At 42.6% G+C, this 27,642-nt stretch overlaps 1 protein-coding gene across 1 annotated transcript in view; it reads left to right on the top strand.

Moving 5' to 3' along the window:
* prpf6 (PRP6 pre-mRNA processing factor 6 homolog (S. cerevisiae)) overlaps positions 1-27,642 on the top strand; it is a 94,610-nt gene that overhangs the window by 45,318 nt on the left and 21,650 nt on the right. The window contains exons 14-20 of the mRNA XM_086005427.1: positions 323-461; positions 1,678-1,797; positions 5,498-5,674; positions 5,924-6,057; positions 6,367-6,458; positions 18,456-18,570; positions 25,501-25,627. Of these exons, the coding sequence (XP_085861553.1) occupies positions 323-461; positions 1,678-1,797; positions 5,498-5,674; positions 5,924-6,057; positions 6,367-6,458; positions 18,456-18,570; positions 25,501-25,627 (904 nt within the window). The remainder of the gene's footprint in view (positions 1-322; positions 462-1,677; positions 1,798-5,497; positions 5,675-5,923; positions 6,058-6,366; positions 6,459-18,455; positions 18,571-25,500; positions 25,628-27,642) is intronic.

Below are 27,642 nucleotides of genomic sequence, written 5' to 3'. Positions count from 1 at the left end.
GAGCAGGGGAAAATTATTAAATAATTTGTCCAATACATATCTATTAAATTGTCTACCTAATATTTTTTTCTTTATAAAAGTTAATGTGGAACCACTTTATTGTGAAACGTGTTATATGGTAATGAGGTAATTCCATAATTTTATGCCCTTTATAGATTTCAAATAAATCTCAATTTATGCAAAGATGTAACAAGCTACTAACATAAATAACAGGTCAATCATTGCATTTATATCTGGCTTGAATACAATAGATGCTTTCTTGGATTGACCTTGATAGCAATGTCTAATCATAATTTCATTTAACTATCTTATTTTATTTCAGGGAATCTTTGGAAGCCCTTTTGCAGAGAGCTGTGGCTCACTGCCCAAAAGCAGAAGTCCTTTGGTTAATGGGGGCTAAGTCCAAATGGTTAGCTGGAGATGTGCCTGCAGCTAGAAGCATTCTTGCACTTGCTTTTCAGGTCTGTATGATTTGAAATTTCTGTTCTTTGCTGAGTTTTGAATTTCCTGATGACATATTGCATTCACAACAATAATTTAACAGCAAAAGAAAAATACTGCGGATGTTGTAAATCTGAAATAAAAACAACGTGCTGGAAGCACTCCGCATCTGTGGAGAGAGAGATCTTTCATCAAATTTGATTTGATCATTTGACAGCATATGGTTTTAATATTTTTCAAACAGCATTTACGTTTTTTGACTTTTTTCCCCCTCACCCCTCCCTTCCACTCCTCCTCCTTTCCCCTACTGATGCCTCCACTGTCCAAGTTTCATCTTCCAAGTAGGAAGGTGGGGCAGACTGTGGGCTTCTCTGGCTGCTGCCAGTGCTAGGATTAGACCTGCTTTTTTTCTTCTTCTAGTAGCCATCCTGAGAACATATAAGAAATTTGTGTAGATTGAGCAAAATCAAGATCCACTAACATTGGAGACATTTTTGTTTAAAATTAGGGATCCCTGAATAAAAGTTTAATTTTTGTACCACTGAAGTTTATTGAATTGTTTAATTTAATATGCATTTTACATGTGTTAGAGCAATAAGAAAGATATAGTGATGTCAGGTTGGATCAGTTAGTAGTACTCTTGTTCCGGAGTAAGAGTAGGTACAAATCCCACTCCAGGACTGGAGCACATAATCTAGCTTGACACACCAGTGCAGTACTGAGGAAATGTGTCATCTTTCAGATAATACATCAAACTGAGGCTCTATATCTCTTCTGGTGGTTCAGGTGGATATTAAAGATCCCAGGGTACTATTCAAAAGCAGAGAGTTCTCCTGGTGTTCTGGCCAACATCCCTCCCTCGGTCAACATCATTCATTACATGGATGTTAACTGTGTGAAAGATGATTGTTGATTTTGCATGTATAATAGCCCTTCTCTCAGCCAACATCACCACGAACAGATTCATTGGCCATTACATGGATATTAACTATGTAAAAGATGAATGTTGATTATTCATATATAATAGCCCTGCATTTCAAAGTACTGTAATTGATTGGTGTAAAGCACTTTGAGACACTTCTGAGAAAAGTAATGAGGCATTACGTAAATGTAAATCACTTTGTTTTGCAGTGATAAAAATTGCTGAAGTTCAACTACCAAGTTCAAGTGAAACATTGGTTGTTAGTTTTTAATAAATATATTTTTGGTTCATTGTAAATTTTTGTTTTGTAATAGGCTAACCCTAACAGTGAAGAGATTTGGTTGGCTGCAGTTAAGCTGGAATCTGAGAATAATGAATATGAAAGAGCGCGAAGACTCCTGGCTAAAGCTAGGAGCAGTGCTCCTACTGCAAGAGTAAGTAAACATAAAGCATTTTAAAATTAAACTTAATATAATCAATGTCCTCTGGGGTGGAAGCATCTATGATAAGTGCACAACCTGCTTCGTTGCTTTAAAGGAATACTGTTATCTACTGACTTGTAAAACTGTGGACTTAATTGAAGAAAATATTTCCTAACTCTCCATTAACGTACGCTTAAATTATAATTACACTAATAACTGAGGTACTATTTGGTCAAATCCAAACCTCTAACTTCTGCCTGGCATTTTCTGTCCTGCAAGGCTTAATTGTAAGATGCAAATTGGTTACTTTCTGGATACTTATAAATCTATGCCTGGTGACTATTGGTTACGTAAAACACTGAAAGGTACTTGAATGGGCAGGAAATAATGGTGTTCTAAAATCATATATATGAAATACTTTGTATAAGTGTATTCTGCCTAAACATTCAAACGCAAGCACTTGACCCAAGGAAGTAATCTGATACCTGAGCCAGACACTACACGAGAGAACTGTTGCTGATTGTTTAGCTAAATTTGTCACTGGGGGCTACGATACTTCAGACTCTGCTCCAAATGGCCCTGCAGTCCAGTACCCCAGTGAGTCGAGTGCCCTTGGCTGTGCAATTGCCATAAAGTTTACCGGTGCTTAGTGCCAGTAAGCTGCATGTTTTAATGGTTTGATTAAACTCCAGCAGTACCCTGTGTGCACTTAAGAGAAAGCGGGGGTAGGGGGGCCTTAAGCCATGGCACCGCCAACTTGCACCTAAGCTCTCTGGACTTTGACAAGTGGGATGTGTCGTATGGGAGGGAGTGTGCAATCCATATCAGGAATACAGATACTGCACTTGCATGGAATCTCAGAAATATTATTTGGAGACCGCTAAACATAGTGATGGTTTTCCTTGCCTGATCAAAAAAATTGTTTGATATCATTTTGGGCAGTAGAAGTCCATTGGTCCATCTAGCCTACCCTTCCAAAGCACCCATCAGGTTCCTTACTGTGATTATAGTACTAACAGTCCTGTTGTCTTTCCTAATAAGAACTCATCCAGTCCTTTTTTAAAAGCTGCCATGGCTTTCCGTTTACTGTACCCTGCTGATAATCTGTTCCACAATTCTTTTACCTTCTTACAAAAAAATTATTCTCTCAATTTCATACTTTCTTTTGATTGCCTTGAAAATCTGTGCTTGCCAGAACTTTTGCGGATCCAAATTCTCCATGCCTGTTAAAATTGTAAAGACCTCTGCAAGTTCCCATTCATCCGCAAAGGTTGTGGTTGTTGGAGACCAATCATCGTAGCCCCAGGACATTGCTGCAGGAGTTCCTCAGGGCATGTCCTAGGCTCGACTATCTTAAGCTGCTTCATTAGTGACCTTCCCTCCATCATAAGATCACAAGTGGGGCTGTTTGCAGATGACTGCAGTGTTCAGTTCCATTCGCAGTTCCTCAGATAATGAGGTAGTCCATGCCCACAAACAAGACGACCTGGATGACATCCAGGCTTGGGCTGATAAGTGGCAAGTAACATTTGTGCCACCCAAGTGCTAGACAATGACTGTCTCCAACAAGAGAGAGTCTAGTCACCTCCCCATAGCATTCAATGACATTACCATCGCTCAATCCCCCACCATCAATATCCTGGGTGTCACCGTTGACCAGAAGCCACATAAATGCCACGACTATGAGAGCAGGTCAAAAGCTGGATTCTCTGCGGCAAGTGGCTCACCTCCTGACTCCCCAAAGCCTCTCCACCACATAAATGGCACAAGTCAGGAGTGTGATGGAATACTCTCCACTTTCCTGGATGGGTGCAGCTGCAACAACACTTGAAGCTCAACACCATCCAGGACAAAGCAATCGTCTTGATTAGCAGCCCATCCACCACAAACGTTCATTCCCTCCACCACAGTGCACATTGCACAGTGTGTACTATCTACAGAATGCATTGGAGCAACTCCCCAAGTCGTCTTTGACAGCACCTCCCAAACCTGTGTCCTCTACCACTTAGAAGAACAAGGGCAGTAGGTACATGGAAACCCCACCACCTCCAAGTCGCACACCATCCTTACTTGGACATGTATTGTTGTTCCTTCATCGTTGCTGGGTCAAAATCCTGGAACTCCTTACCTAGCAGCACTGGGAGTGCATCCACCACACGGACTGCAGCGGTTCAAGAAGACGGCCCACCACCGCCCTCTCAAGGGCAACTAGGGATGGGCAATAAATGCTGGCCTTGCTAGCGTTGTCCATATCCAAAAATTAATTTTTAAATTAAAAAATTGAATCCTCATTTCAAATATTACAGTCTCTCATAATTTAGCCCTCTAAGTTCAGGAGTCAGCTGTAGTCTTTGGACTCCCTGCAATAATTCTACATCTTTCCTGTAATACAGAAACAAAAATTGAATCCACTACTCCAACTGTGGTTTCACCTGAGGCTAGATACAAATTCAAGATCACCTCCTTAGATTTAGCTATACATCCCAACATTTTATTTGCGTTCCTGCGGTGTTTGGCAACCAACACTTAGCAGCCTATTTACCAAAAGCCACAGCTTTTTTTCTTGATTTGTTACTTCAAGCATGATGCCACTTAATATGTAATCTGCACTTTTAAATCTTATACCTACTCTTGTGACATTACACCTGTTTGTGTTAACCTAAATCACTTCTGTGCCCACTTGCCTAGCTTATCCAGATGGATCTTTGCACAGTAGTTAGCATCATCAGCTGCCTTACTCAATTTGTGATCCACAAACATTAGACCTCTTAACAATGTTCCATTCGCTAAGAATTTTATTTAAAAAATTATAAATATCAGCAGCCCCAACAGCAAATGTGGGAGCAATTTTATAAAAAATTGGAGTTTGGCTAAAAGCAGGTTCTGAAGCTATTTTTATTGGGCAATCAGAAGCTCAAGATTGAAGATTGGCATATTTGCTTAAACTCACTCATGCTATAGTATTGATCAGGAAATAGTTATTTATATCACCAGTGATTTTTTTTTTGTTTAAGCATTGTCTTTAACGCTGGTGACTTATCCTGGGGTAACCCTAACAGCATTGCCTCAGCTGAAAGCAGCTAATTCAACTCAGCAAATGTTGAACTTCGTATCACTCCGTGTGGTGTATTTGGCCATTTAGTCATCGGGGAAGCTTATTTTAAATGTTAACTAGTTTTCTGACTTGATCTGTTAAAAAAAAAAAAAAAAAAAAAAAAAAAAAAAAAAATGCTGGTATTCAGAAATAAAAATGAACAATACTGGAAAAGACGTTGAATAGTCTACAGCTCTTTGCAGGTGCTGATGGACTTGCCGTGCATTTCCAGTATTTTCTGGTTTTGTTGCTGACCTGATGTGCTACTTGTAACATTTCACCCTCATAGGGGTGGTTACATGCTGCAGCAAGCAAGCATAGTTGATTTTAACCCACGTTTTACTTTGTATCAGAAATAAAATTGCGAATATCATTAACTTTTGTGCTAGTACCTAAGGACAGCTTACTCGTCTCTCCCAACAAAGGTGGGGGAAGAGAATAAATCATGTTAGGAAATCTTTTTTGAATATGGGGATTACAGGTGAATGATGTACCCATAAGCCTCTAATTGGCTGAGCATACACAATTTATAATTTGGATCAATTTGAGTTTTCATTTTCTTCACTGCCCCTCTCCAGGTAAAGGAACAGTTACTGATAATATTTCTGCATTTTGTAGGTATTCATGAAATCTGTGAAATTAGAGTGGGTGTTGGGAGACATTGCTAGAGCTCGAGAATTGTGTGATGAAGCACTAAAACATTATGAAGACTTCCCAAAACTATGGATGATGAAGGGTCAGATTGAAGATCAAGTTGAAAATATAGAGAAGGCCCGTGAGTCTTACAATCAAGGGGTATGTATGTTTTGTGACCATCAAATGTACAATGTTTTAATAGATTATGGGCATGTAAAAGAAATCTCTTTAATTGGCTGAGCAGATACAAGTCACCTCAATCTCTTTTTTAAAACTTCCTAAGTCATACATAAAGTGACTCTCCCATAATTGGAAATAATTTTCTATAAATTCTGCTAGTTTTATGTGATGCTGCTTGTGTGTATACATCCATTAAATTATTTTGTATTGTATGTATTTTCTGAACAGTTAAAGAAATGTCCCCATTCCAGTCCCCTTTGGTTGCTTCTGTCCAGACTTGAAGAGAAAGCTGGTAATCTTACAAGAGCAAGAGCCATCTTAGAAAAAGCACGTCTGAAAAACCCACAAAATCCGGAATTATGGTATGAAAAACAGCGCAAGCCTTTAATTAGCAGCATACCGCATTACAATTGGCAAGTGTCTGAGAGAAATATATAGAACACACTTTTGTGAAATGGCACAAGAAGTCTTTTAAGTTGCTCCTTTTTATAAAGTTCAGTTGAGAGCTGGTTAAAGACTTACGTGACCAGTAGATTTACGTGTTTGCCTTTCTGAGTATTTGGTGTTGTGTATTGCTTCATCCATTTTATTTGCTTAAAGTCGTTTTTGGTTTTTTGATATTTTGTATACTGAGTAACTTGTTTCTGTAAAATATTTCTATTGTGGCTCAGGTTGGAATCTGTAAGACTAGAATATAGGGCTGGTCTGAAGAATATTTCAAATACATTAATGGCGAAGGCGCTTCAAGAATGTTCCAACTCTGGTAAGTTCATTTAAAATGCTCCAGTCATAGGCTGTACCTAGTGCTTTCAGTTATTAAACAACACTGGCATGCAAGTTAGTCACCTTTTTGGTGTTTTGGTATGTTTCCTTTTTTTCTTAACAAATGCACAAATATAATATAAAATAAAAACAGAAAATGCTGGAAATACTCAGCAAGTCAGGCAGCATCTGTGGAGAGAGAGAAACAGAGTTAACATTTCAGGTCGATGATCCTTCATCTGACGAAGGGTCATCGACCTGAAATGTTAACTCTGTTTCTCGCTCCACAGATGCCGCCTGACCTGCTGAGTATTTCCAGCACTTTCTGTTTTTATTTCAGATTTCCAGCATCTGCAGTATTTTGCTTTTGGATCACGAATATAATATACAGCAGAGACCAAAAACAGATGTTGGCTTACTGTGTAAATTATTGACATTGCTGCTGAACCCAATGTTTTCAGTGTGAGGTAAACACTTTTGTTTACTTAAATTTCAGAGAGCTACCCTTACGTCTCCCAAGAGTTGAATGGGATAATATTGGAGTTAGCTCACTTTCTTGCTGCACCAGAGGCGCGCTCTCTATTTTATGTTATGTTCTTCTCCGTGATGCATATTCCGTTACCAAAGGGATGGACAGGTGACCCACCTCCAGGCCTTGCCAATGATGGAAAGGTCCTGTTCTTCATTTGCCATTTCCCTCAGTGGAACAGTTGAATTTTGAACTTGTGATTGAATTGGAAGGTTGCAGTAACCGTTCCTCCAACCGTGTCATAGCACTTGGCAGCATTGCCACCTTTGCCACTGCACTCATGTCTCTGAAAAATATGACTAAGTTTTACATTGCAGTTCCTATCTTGCAATGACAGAGCCTTGATATTGAGGGTTAATCATTTTATTGAAAATAAAATAAAAAATCTAATTCATGTTCTAAGAGGCATCTTCTAAAATGATAAACACTCATTGCATGGCTTTATTAAATATATTTGTAAGTAACATAGTTTTATCAGCAATGTCTATTGGTTCAGAGGCTGGATCAATGGTTTAGTTTTAAAATGTAAATTGTGGCATTTATGTCTGCAGCTGGAAATGTAAATTCAAGTAGAGAACAAGCAAGATAGAGAAATTTGACTAGAGGGATTCATTTGCTCTTGTAATACACTGGTAAATATATTTGCAGAAAAATCTTTTGTGCAGTATTTTAATGCAATTGTTAACCTGTTTAGAATAAACAGATTAATGATTGCATTTAAATAGCGCACAAAGGCCTAGAAATTCGGTGGGCTTTGCGCCCAGTTACAGCCCAAAGAGGGCTTCTGCGCCAGTAGGGGTGGTAGCGCTGATTTTGAGGGGCGCGGTAATGGCGGCGGTAGCCGGTAGCGCTGCGCCGGCACCGATGACGTCATCGGTGTGCGCAGTGCCCCGGTTCCGCCCCGCTACCGCCCCGACCCCCATCTTCAGTAGCGGCCGCCTCTTCCGTGGCGGCCGCTAACAACATCGGGAGACCGGGTCCTTACTGCAGCCTTAGCGGGGCGCTTTAAGGTGGAGGTGCGGCCGGCCGCTTTTTCGGCAGCCGCCTGCCCGCACCTCCTTCCCCGGCCTCCTCCACCCCCCGCCCCCCCCCCCCCCCCCCCCCCCCCGCGGCATTGCCGGCTGGTTTCCGTGGAGCCCGGCACTTCTCCGTTGTGCCGGGCTCTTTTGCCGGCACTCGCGATCGGGGCTCCGGCCGTTGCAGGCACCTCCTCCTTAAGAGAAGGAGGAGGCCTGCAGTACCGCAGCCTGCCGCACCGCATCGGGTGGCGCAGCGGCAGCTAGAGCGCTGAAATTCAGTTTCAGCGGCCCAAGCGGGGGCGGGCACACCCTGGAATAGCGCCCGGTTCCGACTTGGGGCGCTAAAACTGAATTTCTGACGGTCGCAACTGGCTCCGCGCCCAGCGCTAACTTTTGGGCGCTAGCCAGCTGGCGGGCCCAAACTGAATTTCTAGGCCAAAGGATTTAGAATAAATAGTGGCATTAAAGGAATTTTACACAAGTATTAAGGAGTGCACTACCAGATGAAATGGAACCTGTGGATCACTAATTGGAATTATTGTTACTATGTCTTGAATATAATTGTCTCAATTGTTTCTGTGCGAGGCATACCCATAATAACTAGTGCAGTGCCATTGGTTGCTATGTTGTGCACTTAAATTGTTCTATTCAAACTGAGTCACCACGCACCAGTTAATGCTTCTTTCATCTGTGTCCTCTCTTCCCTTCTACTGTCTTTTTTTCCTCTCTGCTCGTCTGCTTGCTGTGCACATTCTGCACTCTTTGCCTATGTTGTCTGGTTGGCTTTCTGTGTCTAGAGTCAAACAGTGTTTTCTGAATAGAAAAGGCACTTGGATGAAAACACAGACTGCCACAAAAAGAGCATGTGCTTTTAGAAAATGTAATCTTTGTTTGTTTTCCTTTCTTGTTTCTCCACTTGTAGTAATGGTTCCATCCACAGATACCAACTTGTCATGCCATTACTTTTTTTAAAAACTGATTTCATAAGTGAATTCCTCTCTTTGGAATTTAAATTGTTTTTCATCTTGGTTGCTTGGGGCATTTTATTATGTTAAAGGTGCTATATAAATGCAAGTTGTTGCTGGTTGCTAAATATGCTTCAGTTTGTCTGATACTGACTTCTTAGCTCAATATGCGCAGAACATTTAAAAATATTTTCATTGGTTTATGAATAACTTCTCATTAGTGTAGTGGAGAGAGTTGATTCTGGCAACTATCGCTGCAATTTTAAACAAAATGTCGCAGTGACACAGGAAAAACTGGAGATTTAGAGAGAATAGTTTCCACAACGTTGTTTACTTTTTTGGGTGTTTGTCTTGCTCTAGATGCCTTGAGAGTTGTTGAAGAGCTACTGTATTATGTTTTTATAAAATAACCATATAATCTTGCACTTAGAGAATGCAGTGATCTATTTACAGCTTTTCATCTCTCCTCCAGTTTGGACTAATAAGTAATAGCAGTGATGCTTGATTCCTGTTCAACATTTAAGCATTTGAAGTGATGACATTGTCTTGTCGAAAAGCTTAGTTGTTAACTTGGTTTTTAAAGTAACAGCCCCAGCTGGTTGTATAATGTGCAGAAAACCATTAAAATTTGACTGCAACAAAAGCAAATGAGATTCTACATACAGAAAAATAGAAACATGGTTTTATTAAAGACATATTTACTCACAACTTACACAGCATAAGGGTTCAAGTTTTAGTTATCAAAATGAATTAGATTTTTTTTTATGCAGAAAATGTTCCTCGTGAACTAATCCAGTTTATATTTTGGCCTGTTACTTGTACAGTAATGTAGGCTTTCCTGTTGGTTTAGTAATTTTGTCCACTTTGCCTTGTCATTAAGTGGTACGGCTGGTTACACCTAGGTGCATTTTAGAATGGTTTGCTCTTTTTTTCCTCTGGGAAATTGGTTTACTTTTGCTGCGTGTAATTTAATACGAGTGAAGCAACGTATTTACAGTGATCAATCAAGATCTCGCGCATTCAAAAACTCCTACGTTTAGTGACCCATTTGGGGCTTCTATGGTGCAGGCCAATTTTTATTTAATTTGATGCTTGGGAAGCTTCAAATATCAGTCAAGAGAATTTTAAAAAAAAAAACTGGTGTCTGAACATTTCTTCAAGTTTAAAATGGATGTTTTGTGAATAAATTATAGTTTCAGTGTAATGGTGAATTAATTTTCAGATTTTATTAAGTTTAGACCTTAGATTCAAATCCTGCCAGTAACTGACATTCAACTTGTCTGTCACTTGGTGAGTTCTCATGTGTTGTATGCTGGAAGTACAGTACCTACAATTTAAGGGGTACAGTAGCGTAGTGGTTATGATTTTGGACTAATAATACAGAGGCCTGGACTAATGACCCAGAGACACGAGTTCAGATCCCACCACGGCTATTTAATTAATTAAATCTGGAATAAAAAGCTAGTATCAGTAATAAAACTACTGGATTGTTGTAAAAACCCATCTGGTTCACTTCAGGGAAGGAAATCTGCCGTCCTTACCCGGTCTGGCCTATATATGACTCCAGACCCACAGCAATGTGGTTGACTCTCGGCTGCCCTCTGAGAGGGCCTAGCAAGTCACTCAGTTGTACTAAACCGCTACAAAGTATACTTCCCTCCCTAACAGTACTGTGGGAGTACTTTCACCACATGGACTGCAGTGGTTCAAGAAGGTGGCTCACCACCACCTTCTCAAGGGCAATTAGGGATAGGCAATAAATGTTGGCCTTGCCAGTGACACCCACATCCTGTGAACGAATTAAAAAAAAAAACTCTGTCCTTAACCAGTGAGATTGAAGAATTGTTAATGAGCAGCGCAGAGTCTGAACCAGGAAGTGTCAGTTCAAATTTTTTATGTCAATCGGGTACAGAAAACAAAATATTAAGAGGGAAAGAAAGATGGGATTAAGAGAGAGAGAAAAGAGACAAAGAACAATGTTTTTTAAAAAAGTTTTATTTAAAAAAAAAATAAAAAAAATTTAAATCTCCAACATTAATTCAAATCTGAAGGAATGAGACTCCACACTTGTATAAGTTAATTTTCAGTGCAGAGGTTGTTTGGCAGTAATTAAGACTTATCAACAATATTCCCGTTAAGCTGCACGGCTGGTCACCGGCTTTTGAATGGAAAAACGACGTGTGCACGGAAATTTGAATGCCATGCACCCAAAAAACATGAGAGGAAACATTGCTCATCACGCCGTTAAGAATTCCCTTACACTGGAATGGATAAGCCCTATTTTTTTCTGGCGAGATTAGTGGGTATCTATCACACAGGTACCCCAACTTCACGCCCTTGCGTATATTTGAATGCTGAGTCTCGCGGCGAAATACCGCAGCTTCTGGAGGAGCAAGGCAACTCGGACAGCAACTTTTGGATTGCAAGGTTTAACTGCACCTGTGCGGTCGCCAGAAGTTGCTGTCCGATTTACTCTTTAATAACGGTGAGCGCTGTTAGCCTTGCCGTTGTTTCTACCACAAAATCGACCCCATTATGTATATGATGTTGCTTTATTTAATAGTTGGTATATTTCTGTGTTGCACATTCAGTTTCATTCAGCAAATTGCTGGCAGGATAATTTCCTGGTTCCAGTCAGTGCTTGTATCGTTTTTTTGCGAGGGCCAATATATCTTGATTTTTGCCAATTTATTTTCCTCTTCCCTCTCCCCTCCTTCCACCACGATCTCGTGAGGCATTGCATCAACCTGCTCCTGAAACTCTAGTAGTGCAGATCCTGAGCCAGTTTCTGCAGGATTTCCTCATGTGACCTTTATGCTACTTAAATAACTCTGTAAAAAGACAGGCCTAATGGGTAATGGCATTGCACCAATTACATTTCTTAAAACACTCAGCGTTCCTATTGATTTTTGCCTGAGAGGTTATTTGACTACATTGCAGCTTATTGAGGATAATTTTGTTCAAGCAATGACTGCTACACCTAATGGTGTGTAATTGACCTATAATGTATACTGTATAAAGAATATAAAACGAATAGTGATTATACTGTAATAACCTGTCACATTATTACAGTTCTCCTCCAGGTTATTCAGCATTAAAATTGATTTGTGTTGTTTCTCCTGTACCACTCATCTTCCTGATACCATGCAGTGAAGTTGTTCTGTTGGGGCCACTCTGTCTAACCAATCCATGATCTATTTATGAAGCACTACATAGGGCAGTATTTTCACATCAAATTGTGAATTAGAATTTCAGATCAATATTTTTTTTCCTCCTCCCTCCTGGCTGCTCAAAACAAAACCTCATCCAGCTTGTGAATCTGACAGGTTATGTTGAACTCTTTCTAAAACTCAGCAGTTTATAGGCTTCTAATTCCTGCATCATTTTGGGATGAAAGAATGATCATTCAGCAGTCCCCTTGTAGCTCTGATATAAGCAGTGGTTCTTGGTACATGGATGACACTAGTAGTGGTGAGGGATTGGTGGTGTGGTTTTCTAAAATAAATAACGGCTGAAATGGGATAAAAGGGTTGGTGAAACTGGCATAAAAAGGTGAGAGAATTACATAGAATTTACAGCACAGAAATAAGCCATTTGGCCCAACAGGTCAACGCCGTTAATAAAAACAGAAACTGCTGGAAATACTCAGCAGGTCAGACAGCATCTGTGGAGAGAAAAAGAGAGTTAACCTTTCAGGTCGATGACCTTTCGTCAGAACTGGAAAAAGTAACATTTTAAGCAAGTACAGGGGCAGGGGAAGAGGGGGGGAAAAAGAACAAAAGGGAAGGTCTGTCACTTTAATTCTCCGCTCCACTCCCACTCTGACTTCTCTGTCCTCAGTCTCTTGGACTGTTCCAACGAAGCTCAACATAAGCTTGAGAAACAGCACCTCCCCTTTCGATTAGGCACTTTACAGCCTTCTGGACTCAACATCGAGTTCAACAATTTCAGTCCATAACCTCTGCCCCATTTTTTCAGATGGCAGCTGTTAATGATTCTGGCATTTCCCATCTACACCTCTTCTAGACTCATCTTTTGTTTCTTGTCCCATTACCATCTCCTTTTGCTTTGTACAATCATCCCTTTTGTCATTCAATCTCTCCTGCCATCCACCCTGTCACAGACCTTCCCTTTTATTCTTTCCTCCCCTCCTCCCCTTCCCATGCCTCTGCTTAAAATCTGTTACATCTCCAACTTTTTCCAGTTCTAACAAAATGTCATCGACCTAAAACGTTAACTCTGTTTCTCTCTCCACAGATGCTGTCTGACCTGCTCAGCATTTTCTGTTTTTATTTCAGATTTCCAGCATTCGCAGTATTTTGCTAATGTATTAGGTCTATGCCGGTGTTTATGCTCAACACGAGCCTCCTCCCACCCTACTTCATCTAACCCTATCAACATATCCTATTCCTTTCTCCCTTTACTTATCTAGAAACTAAGAACAGATATTGAATTGGAATTTGGCATGAAAGGGAATATTGGTGGTGGAAAAAGCATAGAAGATTGAAATAGACAGACTAAATGAATTAAAATAATTAAAAATATTGGGGGTGAAATTCAACTTCGGCGGTAGCACAGAACAGGCGATAGTGAATTGCCAGCCCATTTTACATCCCGCCTGGTTTTTTTTTTTCCATTGACTTAAATGGAATAGAAAATGGAAATGGGCAGGGTGTAAAACGGGCTGCCGATTAGCTATTACCTGTTTTGCTCTACCGCCAAAGCGTTTGCTGTTATTACCCCTTTGAAACTGACCGCAACTTCAGGATATAGCGCATGCGCATCCTAACGTGGAAATCCTGAAGTTACGGTCAGTCGTTCACTGCTCCGACACTGGCTGCACTGACGCCACCCCGCGCCCTCACCCTCCTCCCAACAGCGGAAATTGGTGTGATCTGTCAAATCATGGAAACTGGCACAAACTTTGGCTCTTCTGCGGTAATAGCACTGTTAAATACCCCATTAAAAGTTAGACCGTTTTGGATTAGGTGTAACTGGGGTTTTAACAGCGTGTATTGACTGCTAAACATAGGTTATGGCCCTGAAAAACTAATTTTAAATTTTGTGCAGTGTCAAATTTATCCATTTTAATAAAAAATTTACGTTTTAAGAAAATTTTAAAAAAATTTAACGTTTAAAAGTTTGTTCACCTTTATTTCAGGTTTGCCTTTTCCCCATGTGAGAGCCCCAATTTTTGTTTTGCTCTCTTTAACATTTTAAGTTAGAATCAAAGAAGCTTACCTGGTTTGCTGTCTGAGAATTCTGCATTTTGATAGGCTGCTTAGACAGCTTGTTGACATCACAGCAGCTCGCGATAGGGATGCCCCATTAATGTGCGTTGATTTCAGTTACGCGTCGGAAAAACCGAACTTCTTGCCACCGAGAGATCGATCTTTGTGGGAAGCTTGCTTCGGGGCCAGAGGCGAATGTCTTGCTTCGCCGCTGACCGCAAATTACGGGCCATTATGTTTATGGGTGAGTGAAAATTTTGCCAGGGGTGAATGAGAAGTGCATACGGGTGGTTGGAGTTCCAACAGTAGAATAACTCATCACTCCAATATCTTCTTCCTGAGAAACAAGTTTAAAAAATATAAAAGCCATGATCTTATTGAATGGCAGAGCAGGCTCGAAGAGCCGAATGACCTTCTCCTGCTCCTATTTCTTATGTTCTTATGTAAAGTTAGGATTCAACATTGAAGGTTATAATAAATCAGTCAAGCTTTGCACTCTCAGATGTAATTGAAACCCCTTTCATTAACTAACAGTATTATAATGTGCTCCCAAATAGCTAACATTCATTCACAGTGCATTTCTTTGCAGTTGATGTGTTTGGTCTTGTTAATCTCCATAGAGATTTTCCAAGTGGTATTCCATTCTACATACTGGCACTGAGTAGTTCCAAGAAAGGTTGTGTATTGATACAAATTTGGCATCCATATCCAGAATTTTGATGGATTGTCTTAACTTGCTTTATAATGTGTTGTTTTGCACGGAACACAAGCTGAGCACTGGTATAATGATTTTCACTCATGCACCAGAATAATAAGTGAACGTACGATTGGCATATTGATCTGGCAGCATCTGCAATGTAGTCCTACTCGGGTTCACAAGGATCTTAATTACGCATGCTGCACAATTTTGCCTTTCAGAGGCCTCATCATGGAGGCCCCAGAGAACAACAGCTCCCATCAGCAGTAGCCTGAAGAGGATGCAGAGGACAGTACATTGCCTGCAACTTGAGTGCATTGCTACTGTTGTACAGCAGTTTCCTCTTTGTGTCAGTGTATGAAGAATGTGCTCTTAAACCTCGCTTTGTGCTTCTCCTAAGTGCTCCTTCGTGAGGTGGCTGGCTGCTTTGTTGCAATAGGTGTCTTTTGGAACTGAGGCTTGCCTCACAGCAGCTAAGTCTTGAAATGGATCTGCTGCAGGCTACACCTATAGTAATGCCGCATTGTGATGGTAATCAGACTGGGTAGCGATATTGCACTGGGATTTATTGTAGCAACAGTCCTTCAAGTCCTTGTGCGGAGCTTTTGTGAATAGACAGCCCTGCAGTGTTTAATTTCAATGACTAAGACCGCAAATATTTGTTCTGCTATAGGACATGAGAGCAAGTTCCATGGAACTTGGCAGCCGTGTCTTTACCAGACAGATACTTTGTTCACACCTCCTTTGAAATAAATACAGGGTACTTAAATTACAGAAATCAGGTGGAAAAGAGTGCATGTCCATAATGGTGACAGCCCAATTTTGATTTTTTTTCTCTCTCGTTTATTTCAAGTAATGAACAGATGATCAGGCAGGCTCACTTATGGCAATGCAATCTTCCCTATCCAATTTTCCAGTATTTGCTGTACCCAAGCAATCCCAGTATGCCCAGGTGATAGACCTAGGAAATCTATCCTATTATTTCTACATAACTAAAAGCATTGTTTCTAGTGTGCAACCGAGTGTCAAACTCACAGTGTCGCACTTCAAAAACTCATGCAACAGTCGGACATTGTAGTTGTGAGTGATCATATAGTATTGTGATTGGCTCAAGTAACCGCTATCCACAAGCTGATCATGCTGATTGGTTCAAATGTGAACCAATCAGAAACACTACTTTTCACCGGCCAGGGAGAAAAGTTTCCAATCAGTTACAAGCAAGCACTTCAAAAATACCTAATCAGGCTACTCACATTTTTTTTCTAAGCAATCAATCTGGAACCAACAATAACTTTAACAAACCAATCAACTTGCTCAAGTTTCTGCATCTTGCTTGTGAATGCCATTATCTTTTCTTCACTTGTGTCAGTGTATTTAGCTAAAAATAATGGAGTTGAATTTCCGCAGGGATTCTCCTGCCTAAGTTACGGACAATCAGGAGAACCCCTGTGGGAATTCAACCCCAACATTTGTAACTTAAATTATACAGTTCACAAAAATATAAAATTGATCATTTGATGTTGAAAATGCCTGCATGATGTTTCCCTCATGCAAGTCTGTTCTTTGTGTTGGACTTGAGGCTAGAGTTCTGCTTTAATTCAAGAATTAGAACTTTCACTTTGGCTTTGAGTGTTGGGGATTTCCAGGTCGTGTTGCCAAATTCTGTAAGAGAAAGAGAGCTGCATCCACCCTGCTCCTCTGAAGCGCTAATACCAGGAAAGGTGGCAACATCACGTAACAACCATGTTAGCTGGAGAGTTATAACTGCTATTGACACATTGTCTATTTATGATGTCTCATGGAAGTTGTAGTTTTCACCCAACTTCTGTGGAACAGCAGTACACAGAATTTACCATAACAATCCGTCACATAAATGCCAAAAGGTAGAAAATTTACAAAAACCTGAGGCACAAGTTATGGTATGAAAAAATTTATATTTTTTAATTCCAGCATATTTTAAGCCATTAAATCAAAATCTTGAGCTATTTATATTTGGGATAAGATTTTTCTTTGTGCTGAGCCAGAGGGCACAGGTTTTATGAGGAATAACAACAGAAAATGCTGGAAAAACTCAGCAGGCCAGGCAACATCCGCGGAGAGAAACGTTTCGGGTCTAACCCTTTTTCAAAACTGGAAAGGAAATGAAATAGATCGAAAGGTTTTATGAGGACTTTGATGTTGACCGTGGACTTTGTGTCCGAGACAGTCAGCCAAGCTTGAATCTTAGTCTGGAATTTGCGGTGGGTAATGACGGCAAACTAACAGCGTTCGCCGTCATTACCCCTCTGAAACTGACCGCAACTTCAGGATTTAGCGCACGCGCAGCTGAATGCAGAAATCCTGAAGTTGCAGTCAGTCATTCTCTGTTCCGACACTGGCTGCACTGTGGCCCCCCCACCCCAAAAAAAAGAGCTGGCAATTAGTGTGATCAGTGGAACTGACACAAACTCAGGCTTTTCTGCGGTAATATCACTGTTAAGTACCCTATTAAATGTTAAGCCTTGTTGGAATGCATGTAACTGGGATTGGCAACCAAATGTTCTGGCACTGAAAAACAATTTTTTATATTTGTGGAGTGTTACATTCTCCATTATGATAAAAATTGCAATTTTAAAAACAATTAATTTTTTTTAAAGTTTGTTCATGAAATTTGTTTCTACCTTCTCCCCATGTGAGTGGCCCAATCTTTATTTCGCTCTCAACATTTTTAAAAAGTCCGGATAAAAGCAGCTTCTCGGTTCCTGTCTGAGAATTCTGCAATCTGATTGGGTGCTTAGATAGCTTGTTGATCTCACAGCAGCATCGCACTAGGAATTCCCATTACAGAACGCTGAAATCAATTGAACGTCGAAAAAGGCAAACTACTTGTTCTTTGGGGCCAACGGCGAGTGCCTTTACTTCACTGCTGCCTGCAAATTACGGGCCATTGTGAATGACAACTCAATAAAGATGTCCTCTAGCACCAATAGTTTCAGCAAGAACTACAAATCTACAATGGAAGTAATGGGGAAGAAGAAATGCTCTTTATAATCATGTAGGCAGAGGATGGAAGCATCTCCAATAAAAACTGAAAATTCACATTAGGAGATCGAGCCATATATAATTTAGAGAATGTAAATAACTCAAGTATTTTGGGGAGGTAAATATTGGGTGGAACTTTCACCTTCAGCAGGGGTGTAAAACAGGCACTAGCGAATCGGCTGCCCATTATGCACCCTGCTCGATTTTTCTTTCCATTGAAGACAAAGTTGAAAATGCCACCCAGTATTTCAAAAATAGATATATTTGAGGCTTGTATCTTTACATTTTTAACCTAAAGAACACGTGACTTATTGCTTTAGTAAATTTGCTCTTTTGTGGTGATAGGTGAATCACTCACATGTAGGCTGTAGCGAGACCATGGTAAAGATCACAAACCACACTCCAGGACCTGGAATACCAGTGAGCAATGCCACAGGAAATGGGCCTATAATATGCAAATATTTTGTTTGATGTATTAATTATAAAAGATGTACATTGTGTTCCAATAAATGGTATCCCAAATGTTTCAATTGTAGGTATACTTTGGGCTGAAGCTGTTTTCCTGGAAGCAAGACCACAAAGGAAGACCAAAAGTGTAGATGCTCTGAAGAAATGTGAGCATGATCCTCATGTCCTCCTCGCAGTGGCAAAGTAAGTTGCCATGTTTCTTCTTTTGTTTAGCTGTGTAAATAGCTGTGATAGTAATGTATGATAACATCACATTATTGCAATTGGCGTTGGTGCAAAGTGAACCATTTCACTCCAGTGCTGCTTGTGTAAATGTAGCCTAAATCTGGAGTTGGCGATTGACCTGATACCAGAACAAAGTTGAGCATGGGAAAGCCTGGACTAATGATCCAGAGATGTGAGTTCAAATTCCACCACGGCAGCTGGGGAATTTAAATTCAGTTAATTAAATAAATCTGGAATAAAAAGCTAGTATCAGTAATGGTAACCATGAAAAATGTGACTCCAGACCCACAGCAATGTGGTTGACTCTTAACTGCCCTCTGAAATGACCTAGCAAGCCACTCAGTTGTAACAAACCGCTACGAAACACAATAATAATGAGAATAAAACTGGACGAACCATCTGGCATCGACCTCGGCACCGACTGCAGACACTGCAATGGTGCATCCAGCCCAGTCGACCCTGCAAAGTCCTCCTTACCAACATCTGGGGACGTGTGCCAAAATTGGAAGAGCTGTCCCACAGACTAGTCAAGCAACAGCCTGACATAGTCATACTCACACTCACAGAATCATACCTTTAACATTCACTCCCTCCACCACCGTGGCTGCAGTGTGTACCATCTACAAGATGCACTGCAGCAACTCGCCAAGGCTTCTTCAACAGCACCTCCCAAACCCGCAACCTCTTCCAACTAGTTCAGTTCAGTTTTTCAGTTCAGTTCAGTTTTATTTGCCATATGTAACCAGTACAAGTACAATGGAATGCTTATTCCCCGTAGGGACGCGTCAGCTATACATACAGCGCCACGTTCAGAGTCAATACAATGGCTTCCCGTGGCAGTGGGAGCACGATGTCCCTCAGCCGCTCCGTCCTCCTCGTCACTGCGGCCTCCTCCTCACTGTTGCCGGCTCCACGTGTGGTGGCCTGCTTCTCCCGCTCTGGCCGCCATGCCCGGCTCCCCTCCTCCCAGTCGGACTGCGAGTTACCCGCCATGGAGCTGCCAGCCGACGTGCTGCAGCGTGTCGTCGTGGCTGCTGCTTGTTGCGCTGTGCTGCCACCGCCCGACTCGCCGAACACATTGTCGGGATGTGAATGCTCCAATCGCCGCGGCCTCCTCCTCACCGTCGCCGGCTCCACGGCCCGGGGCCTGCTTCTCCCCCTCACGGTTCGGCCTCTGGCCGCCATGCTCGGCTCCCCTCCTCCCAGTCGGAATTCCTTCCCGCCGAGGAGCTGCTGGCTGACGTGCTCCAGCGGGTCGACGTGGCTGCTGCTCACCGCGCTGCGCTGCCTCTGCCCGACTCGCGGGAGCGAGCAGCGAGAGCTGGCCGCCCGAAGCAGGGAGAGTGCTCTCCGCACCGGACCGTCACGGCCGCCTAGAAGGACAAGGGCAGCAGGCGCATGGGAACACCACCACCCCCAAGTTCCCCTGCAAGTCACACGCCATCCTGACTTACAAGTACATCGCCGAACCTTCATCGTCGCTGGGTCAAAATTCTGGAACTCCCTACCTCACCACACGGACTGCAGCGGTTCAAGAAGGCAGCTCACCACCACCTTCACGAGGGCAATTAGGGATGGGCAATAAATGCTGGCCATGCCGGCGACGGACACATCCCATAAATGAATTTTAAAAAGCAGTGCTGTTAGGGAAGGAGTTCCAGGATCTTGACCCAACAGCGATATATTTCCAAGTCAGGATGTTGTGTAACCGAGTTGGTGGTGATGGTATTCCCATGTGCCTGCTGCCCTTGTCCTTCTAGGTGGTAGAGGTCGCGGGTTTCGAAGGTGCTGCTGAAGGAAGCCTTGGCGACTTGCTGCAGTGCATCTTGTAGATGGTACACACTGTATGCCAGTGGTGCAGGGAGTGAATGTTTAAGGTGGTGGATGGAGTGCCAATCAAGCGGGCTGCTTTGTCCTGGATGGTGTTAAGCTTCTTGAGTGTTGTTGGAGCTGCACTCATCCAGGCAAGTGGAGAGTATTCCATCACACTCCTGACTTGCATCTTGTAATGGCGGAAAGGCTTTGGGGAATCAGGAGGTGTGACACTCGCCACAGAATACCCAGCCTCTGACCTGCTCTTGTAGCCATAGTATTTATGTGGCTGGTCAATGGTGACCCCCCAGGATGTTGATGGTGGGGGATTCAGCGATGGTAATGCCATTGAATGTCATGGGGCGGTGGTTAGACTCTCGCTTGTTGGAGATGGTCATTGCCTGGCACTTGTGTGGTGCGAATGTTACTTGCCACTTATCAGCCCAAGCCTGAATGTCATCCAGGTCTTGCTGCATTCGGGCTTGGATTGCTTCATTATCTGAGGAGTTGCGAATGGAACTGGACACTGAGCAGTCATCAGCGAACATCCCCATTACTGACCTTATGATGGAGTGGAGGTCATTGGGGAAGCAGCTGAAGATGGTTGGGCCGCGTACACTGCCCTGAGGAACTCCTGCAGTGATGTCCTGGGGCTGAGATGATTGACCTCCAACAACCACAACCATCTTCCTTTGTGCTAGTTGTGACTCCAGCCAGTGGAGAGTTTTCCCCGTTTCCCATTGACTTCAATTTTACTGGGGCTCCTTGATGCCACAGTCAGTCAAATGCTGCCTTGATGTCAAGGGCAGTCACTGACCTCCGCTCTGGAATTCAGCTCTTTTGTACATGTTTGGACCAAGGCTGTAATGAGGTCTGGCACAGAGTGGTCCTGGCGGAACCCAATCTGAGCATCGGTGAGCAGATTATTGGTGAGTAAGTGCCGCTTAATAGCACTGTCGACGACACCTTCCATCGCTTTGCTGACAATTGAGTGTAGACTGATGGGGCAGTAATTGGCCGGATTGGATTTGTCGTGCTTTTTGTGGACAGGACATACCTGGGCAGTTTTCCACATTGTCGGCTAGATGCCAGTGTTGTAGCTGTACTGGAACAGCTTGGCTAGAGGCACGGCTAGTTCTGGAGCACAAGTCTTCAGCACGACAGCCGGGATGTTGTTGGGGCCCATAGCCTTTGCTGTATCCAGTGCGCTCAGCTGTTTTTTGATATCACGTGGAGTGAATCGAATTGGCTGAAGACTGGCTTCTGTGATGGTGGGGACCTCGGGAGGAGGCCAATATGGATCATCCACTTGGTACTTCTGGCTGAAGATGATTGCAAACGCTTCAGCCTTGACTTTTGCACACGCGCGCTGGGTTCCATCAACATTGAGGATGGGGATATCCCCCCCCCCCCCCTGTTGTTTAATTGTGTACCACCATTCACAACTGGATGTGGCAGGACTGCAGAGCTTTGATCTGATCCATTGATTGTGGGATCGCTTAGCTCTGTCTGTAGCATGCTGTTTAGCATACATGTTTTCCTGTGTTGCAGCTTCCCAGGTTTTTAGGTGCGTCTGGTGCTGCTCCTGGCATGCTCTTCTGCACTCCTTATTGAACCAAGATTGGTCCTCTGGCTTGATGGTAATGGTAGAGTGAGGGATGTACCAGACCATGAGGTTACAGATTGTGATGGAATACAATTCTGTTGCTGCTGATGGCCCACAGCACCTCATGGATGCCCAGTTTTGAGCTGCTCGATCTGTTCTGAATCTATCCCATTTAGCACGGTGGTGGTGCCGCACAACACGATGGAGGGTGTCCTCGGTGTGAAGACGAGATTTCGTCTCCACAAGGACTGTGCGGTGGTCACTGCTACCAATGCTGTCATGGACAGATGCATCTGCGACAGGTAGATTGGTGAGGACGAGGTCAAGTAGGTTTTTCCCTCGTGTTGGTTCTCTTACCACCTGCCGCAATCCTAGTCTGGCAGCTATGTCCTTCAGGACTCTGCCAGCTCGGTCAGTAGTGGTGCGACCGAGCCACTCTTGGTGATGGACATTGAAGTCCCCCACCCAGAGTACATTCTGTGCCCTTGCTACCCTCCGTGCTTCTTCCATGTGGTGGTCAACATGGAGGAGTACTGATTCATCAGCTGAGGGAGGGCAGTAGGTGGTAATCAGCAGGAGGTTTCCTTGCCCGTGCTTGACCTGAAGCCATGAGACTTCATGGGGTCCGGAGTCAATGTTGAGGATTCCCAGGGCCACTCCCTTCCGACTGTATACCACTGCTGCCGCCTCTGATGGGTCTGTCCTGCTGGTGGGATGGGACATACCCAGGGATGGTGATGGAGGAATAAGAACATAAGAAATAAGAGCAGGAGTAGGCCATACGGCCCCTCGAGCCTGCTCCGCCATTCAATAAGATCATGGCTGATCATCGACCTCAGCTCCACTTTCCCCCCCTGATCTCCATATCCCTTGATTCCCTTAGAGTCCAAAAATCTATCTATCTCAGCCTTGAATATACTCAAAGACTCAGCATTCACGGCCCTCTGGGTAGAGAATTCTAAAGATTCACAACCCCCTGAGTGAAGAAATTCCTCCTCATCTCAGTCTTAAATGGCCTACCCCTTTTCCTGAGACTATGCCCCTGAGTTCTAGACACTCCAACCAGGGGAAACAACCTCTCGGCATCTACCCTGTCAATCCCCTTCAGAATCTTGTATGTTTCAATGAGATCACTTCTCATTTTCCTAAACTCCAGAGAGTATAGACCCATTCTACACAATCTCTCATCATAGGACAGCAGTCTCATCCCAGGAATCAATCCAGTGAACCTTTGTTGCACTGCCTCCAAGGCAAGTATATCCTTCCTTAGATAAGGAGACCAACACTGTGCACAGTACTCCAGTTGTGGTCTCACCAAGGCCCTGTACAATTGTAGCAAGACTTCCTTACTCTTATACTCCAACCCCCTTGCAATAAAGGCCAACATGCCATTTGCCTTCCTTATTGCTTGCTGTACCTGCACGCTAGCTTTCTGTGTTTCTTGCACGAGGACACCCAAATCTCTCTCGACACCAACATTTGAAAATTTCTCACCATTTAAAAAATATTCTGTTTTTCTATTCTTCCTACCAAAGTGAATAACCTCACATTTCCCTACATTATACTTCATCTGCCACCTTACTGCCCACTCACTTAGTCTATCTATATCCCTTTGCAGACTCTCCATGTTCTTCTCGCAGCTTACTGTCCCACCAAGCTTTGTATCATCAGCAAACTTGGATACATTACACTCTGTCCCTTCATCTAGGTCATTAATATAGATTGCAAATAGCTGAGGCCCCAACACTGATCTTTGCGGCACCCCACTAGTTGCAGTCTGCCAACCTGACCAAGATCTGTTTATCCCTACTCTCTGTTTTCTGTCCGTTAACCAGTCCTCTATCCATGCTACTATATTACCCCCAACCCCATAAGCCCTAATCTTGTGTAATAACCTTTTATGTGGCACCTTCTCGAATGCCTTTTGTAATCCAAATATACTCCCCATTATCTACCCTGCTAGTTACATCCTCAAAAAACTCTTAATTTGTCAAACATGATTTTCCTTTTAGAACATGATTAGGCAGAGTCAACATGGTTTTATGATTGTTGGAAGTACCCCGTTATCACTTCCTTAACAATGGATCCCAGCATTTTCCCGACGACTGATGTCAGACTAACTGGCCTGTAGTTCCCTGTTTTTTCTTTCCCTCCTTTCTTGAATAGTGGTGTTACATTTGCGACCTTCCAATCTGCTGGGACCATTCCAGAATCTAGGGAATTTTGGAAGATCAAAACCAATGCATCCACTATCTCTTCAGCCACCTCTTTTCAAACCCTAGGATGTAGGCCATCAGGTCCTGGGGATTTGTCGGCTTTTAGTCCCATTAATTTCTTTAGTACTTTTTCTCTACTTATATTAATTACGTTAAGTTCCTCACCCTCATTAGACCCTTGGTTCCCCACCATCTGGGACATTGGCTGAAAGATATGATTCTGCGAGTATGACTGTCAGGCTGTTACTTGACTAGTCTGTGGGACAGCTCTCCCAATTTTGGCACAAGTCCCCACATGTTGGTGAGAAGGACTTTGCAGGGTCGATTGTGCTGTTGTCATGTCCGAAGCCGAGGTCGATGCCGGGTGGTCTGTCTGGTTTTATTCTTACTGTTTTTCGTAGCGGTTGTGTACAACTGGGTGGCTTGCTAGGCCATTTCAGAGAGCAGTTAAGAGTCAACCACATTGCTGTGGGTCTGGAGTCATAGAGTGTCAGATAGGTTAACATTTTTGGATATCACTTTCCATGATCACGTTAACCTATCATTGAGATGCTTGACAATTGGTGATGTATTTCCAATATATTCTGTTTTTGGGACTTGTAAGCTAATTGTCAGGAAATTAAGCAAAATAAAATGATGTCCTTGGTTGATGAAGGACTTCACAACTGCAATCTAATAGAAATTACAAGCTGACTCATTCAGTTCTGGTGTGTATTCTAAAAGTACTAGGTAAAAAGATCGAAACCATTTTATATGATAAATTTGTGATACCATTTAACAAATTAACTAAGTTCAGATTTCCTTTTAAATGTTTGCATTCTAAATCTTGGTAATGTAATTTTTGTTAAAAATTGGCTTGTCCAATAATTTAAATCAAACAATAAAAATAACACAAATTTAGTGCCAAAAATATTTAATTATCAGATCATTTGAATAAGATTAAATCCATCAATTCTAAACATAGAGACTGCATACATCTCTTGTTTTGGAAGGCCCTCAAAATGAATACCAGTATTCCTTGAGGTTCATGCAACTTCTGTGTTGAGTATTTTTTAATTAATTGAACGATTTCCAATTTATAGGGTGATGTTTTTAGTAGATACCGCACGTATGTATATTCGGTAACAAAACATTAATTTCTCTGCTTATTCTTTCAGAAAAATGGAGTAAAAGAGATTAGAAAGGCTGATTCATCTCTCTTTGTAGCAACCATCACTTTTTTTTGCTTTTCAATGCTTTTCTTTTGTATTTCAGACTGTTTTGGAGTGAACGCAAAATAACCAAGGCCAGAGAGTGGTTCCACAGAACTGTGAAAATTGATCCTGATCTGGGAGATGCTTGGGCTCTGTTTTACAAATTTGAGCTACAGCATGGCACTGAGGTAACTAAGAGGTTATCAATGCAGCCATAGACATGAAGCGTTCTATAGTCTAGCATATTATAGTGTTACCTGGATCTCAGTAGGGTTGCAGTAGTATATATTGTTTAGATGTGAGGGCCTTCAATTTGCATTGGTGGATAGTTAAGTGATTATTTTGTTCCTATATTGGAACTGCCTAATATATAACCAGCAAACGGCAGAGTACATAGATATATGTAAGATGACTATATAGACCCATATTCTGGAATGGATTACCTGTCAGCCTTCTGGACTGGAGCATGGTATGTTGCATGAGTAGGGGATGTAAACTAATGGGGATCCAAAAGCTTGCCAGCAAGTTGTTGTCCATTCAAATGAGCCTTCTGACATATATAGAGATAATGGGATATCGAAATCAGCGTGGCTTAAGGATAGAGGCCTGAACATATGGTAGAAGATGCACTCAACTTGTATGAATACACTGGCTTACCCATTTGAAAATATTGAACTGAACATACCTTACACACACACGTTGATTAGTGGCTGTTATGCTATTTGAAGTATTCCTGGTGTATGGGGAGGATGGAGTCGATATGCATATGTTGGATTTTATAGAATGGGATTTTAGACAATTAAAAAAATGCTGAAATAGGCCCAGTACCCAGTCAGATGGTTCTTGGAACTTTTACCGTTAAGCTGCAGGTTGGTAAGGAGAGAGAGAAAAATTAATGAGACTGATAGCAAAAAGAATGGCTCTCTAGCACTATAAAAGTGTATAGCAGTGGTGTAATACGGTACAAATGGATAAGATAGCTTATAATTTGAGGAATAGGCTATAAAATAGATAGTATATGGTTTCCAGTGGGATATTAATATTCATAAACAACCATTTATAGAGTCATAGAGTTTTACAGCACAGAAAGAGGCCCTTCGGCCCATCGTGTCTGCGCCGCCCATCCATCCCTGTCCAGTCTAATCCCATTTTCCAGCATTTGGTCCATAGCCTTGTATGCAATGGCATTTCAAGTGCTCATCCAAATGCTTCTTGAATGTTGTGAGGGTTCCTGCCTCTACCACCCTTTCAGGCAGTGAGTTCCAGCTTCCAACCACCCTCTGGGTGAAAAAGTTCCTCCTCAAATCCCCCCTAAATCTCCTGCCCCTTACCCTGAATCTGTGCCCCCTTGTTATTGACCCCCCTACTAAGGGGAAAAGTTCCTCTTTATCTACCCTATCTATGCCCCTCATCATTTTGTACACCTCAATCAGGTCCCCCCTCAGCCTCCTTTGCTCCAAGGAAAACAACCCCAGCCTGTAGAGTCTCTCTTCATAGCTAAGGCGCTCCATCCCAGGTAACATCCTGGTGAATCTTCTCTGCACCCTCTCCAGAGCAATCACATCCTTCCTATAGTGAGGCGACCAGAACTGCACACAGTACTCCAGCTGTGGCCTCACCAGCGTTTTGTACAGCTCCATCATAACCTCCCTACTCTTATATTCTATGCCTCTGCTAATGAAGGCAAGTATCCCATATGCCTTTTTAACCACCTTATCTACCTGCTCCGCTGCCTTCAGGGATCTATGTACATGTACACCAAGGTCCCTCTGACCCTCTGTACTTCCTAGGGCCCTGCCACCCATTGTGTATTCCCTTGCCTTATTTGACCGTCCAAAATGCATCACCTCGCATTTTTCCGGGTTAAATTCCATTTGCCACTTTTCCGCCCATCTGACCAACCCGTTAATATCGTCCTGTAGCCTGAGACTTTCCTCCTCGCAATTTACCACCCCACCAATTTTCGTGTCATCCGCGAACTTACTGATCATACCCTTTACATTCTCATCCAAATCGTTAATGTAGATCACAAACAGCAAGGGACCCAGCACCGATCCCTGAGGTACCCCACTGGACACAGGCTTCCAGTCACAAAAGCAACCTTCGACCATCACCCTCTGCCTCCTGCCACTCAGCCAGTTTAGGATCCAACGCGCCAAGGCCCCCTGGATCCCATGGGCTCTTACCTTCTTGACCAGTCTCC

The sequence above is a fragment of the Somniosus microcephalus genome, chromosome 13 (genome assembly GCF_052327205.1).
Source record: "Somniosus microcephalus isolate GS21.2 chromosome 13, FLI_Smic_1.0, whole genome shotgun sequence".
Lineage (NCBI taxonomy): Eukaryota > Metazoa > Chordata > Chondrichthyes > Squaliformes > Somniosidae > Somniosus > Somniosus microcephalus.
Note: the sequence above shows the minus strand (reverse complement) of the source record. Positions and strands in the feature narration are given on the sequence as shown.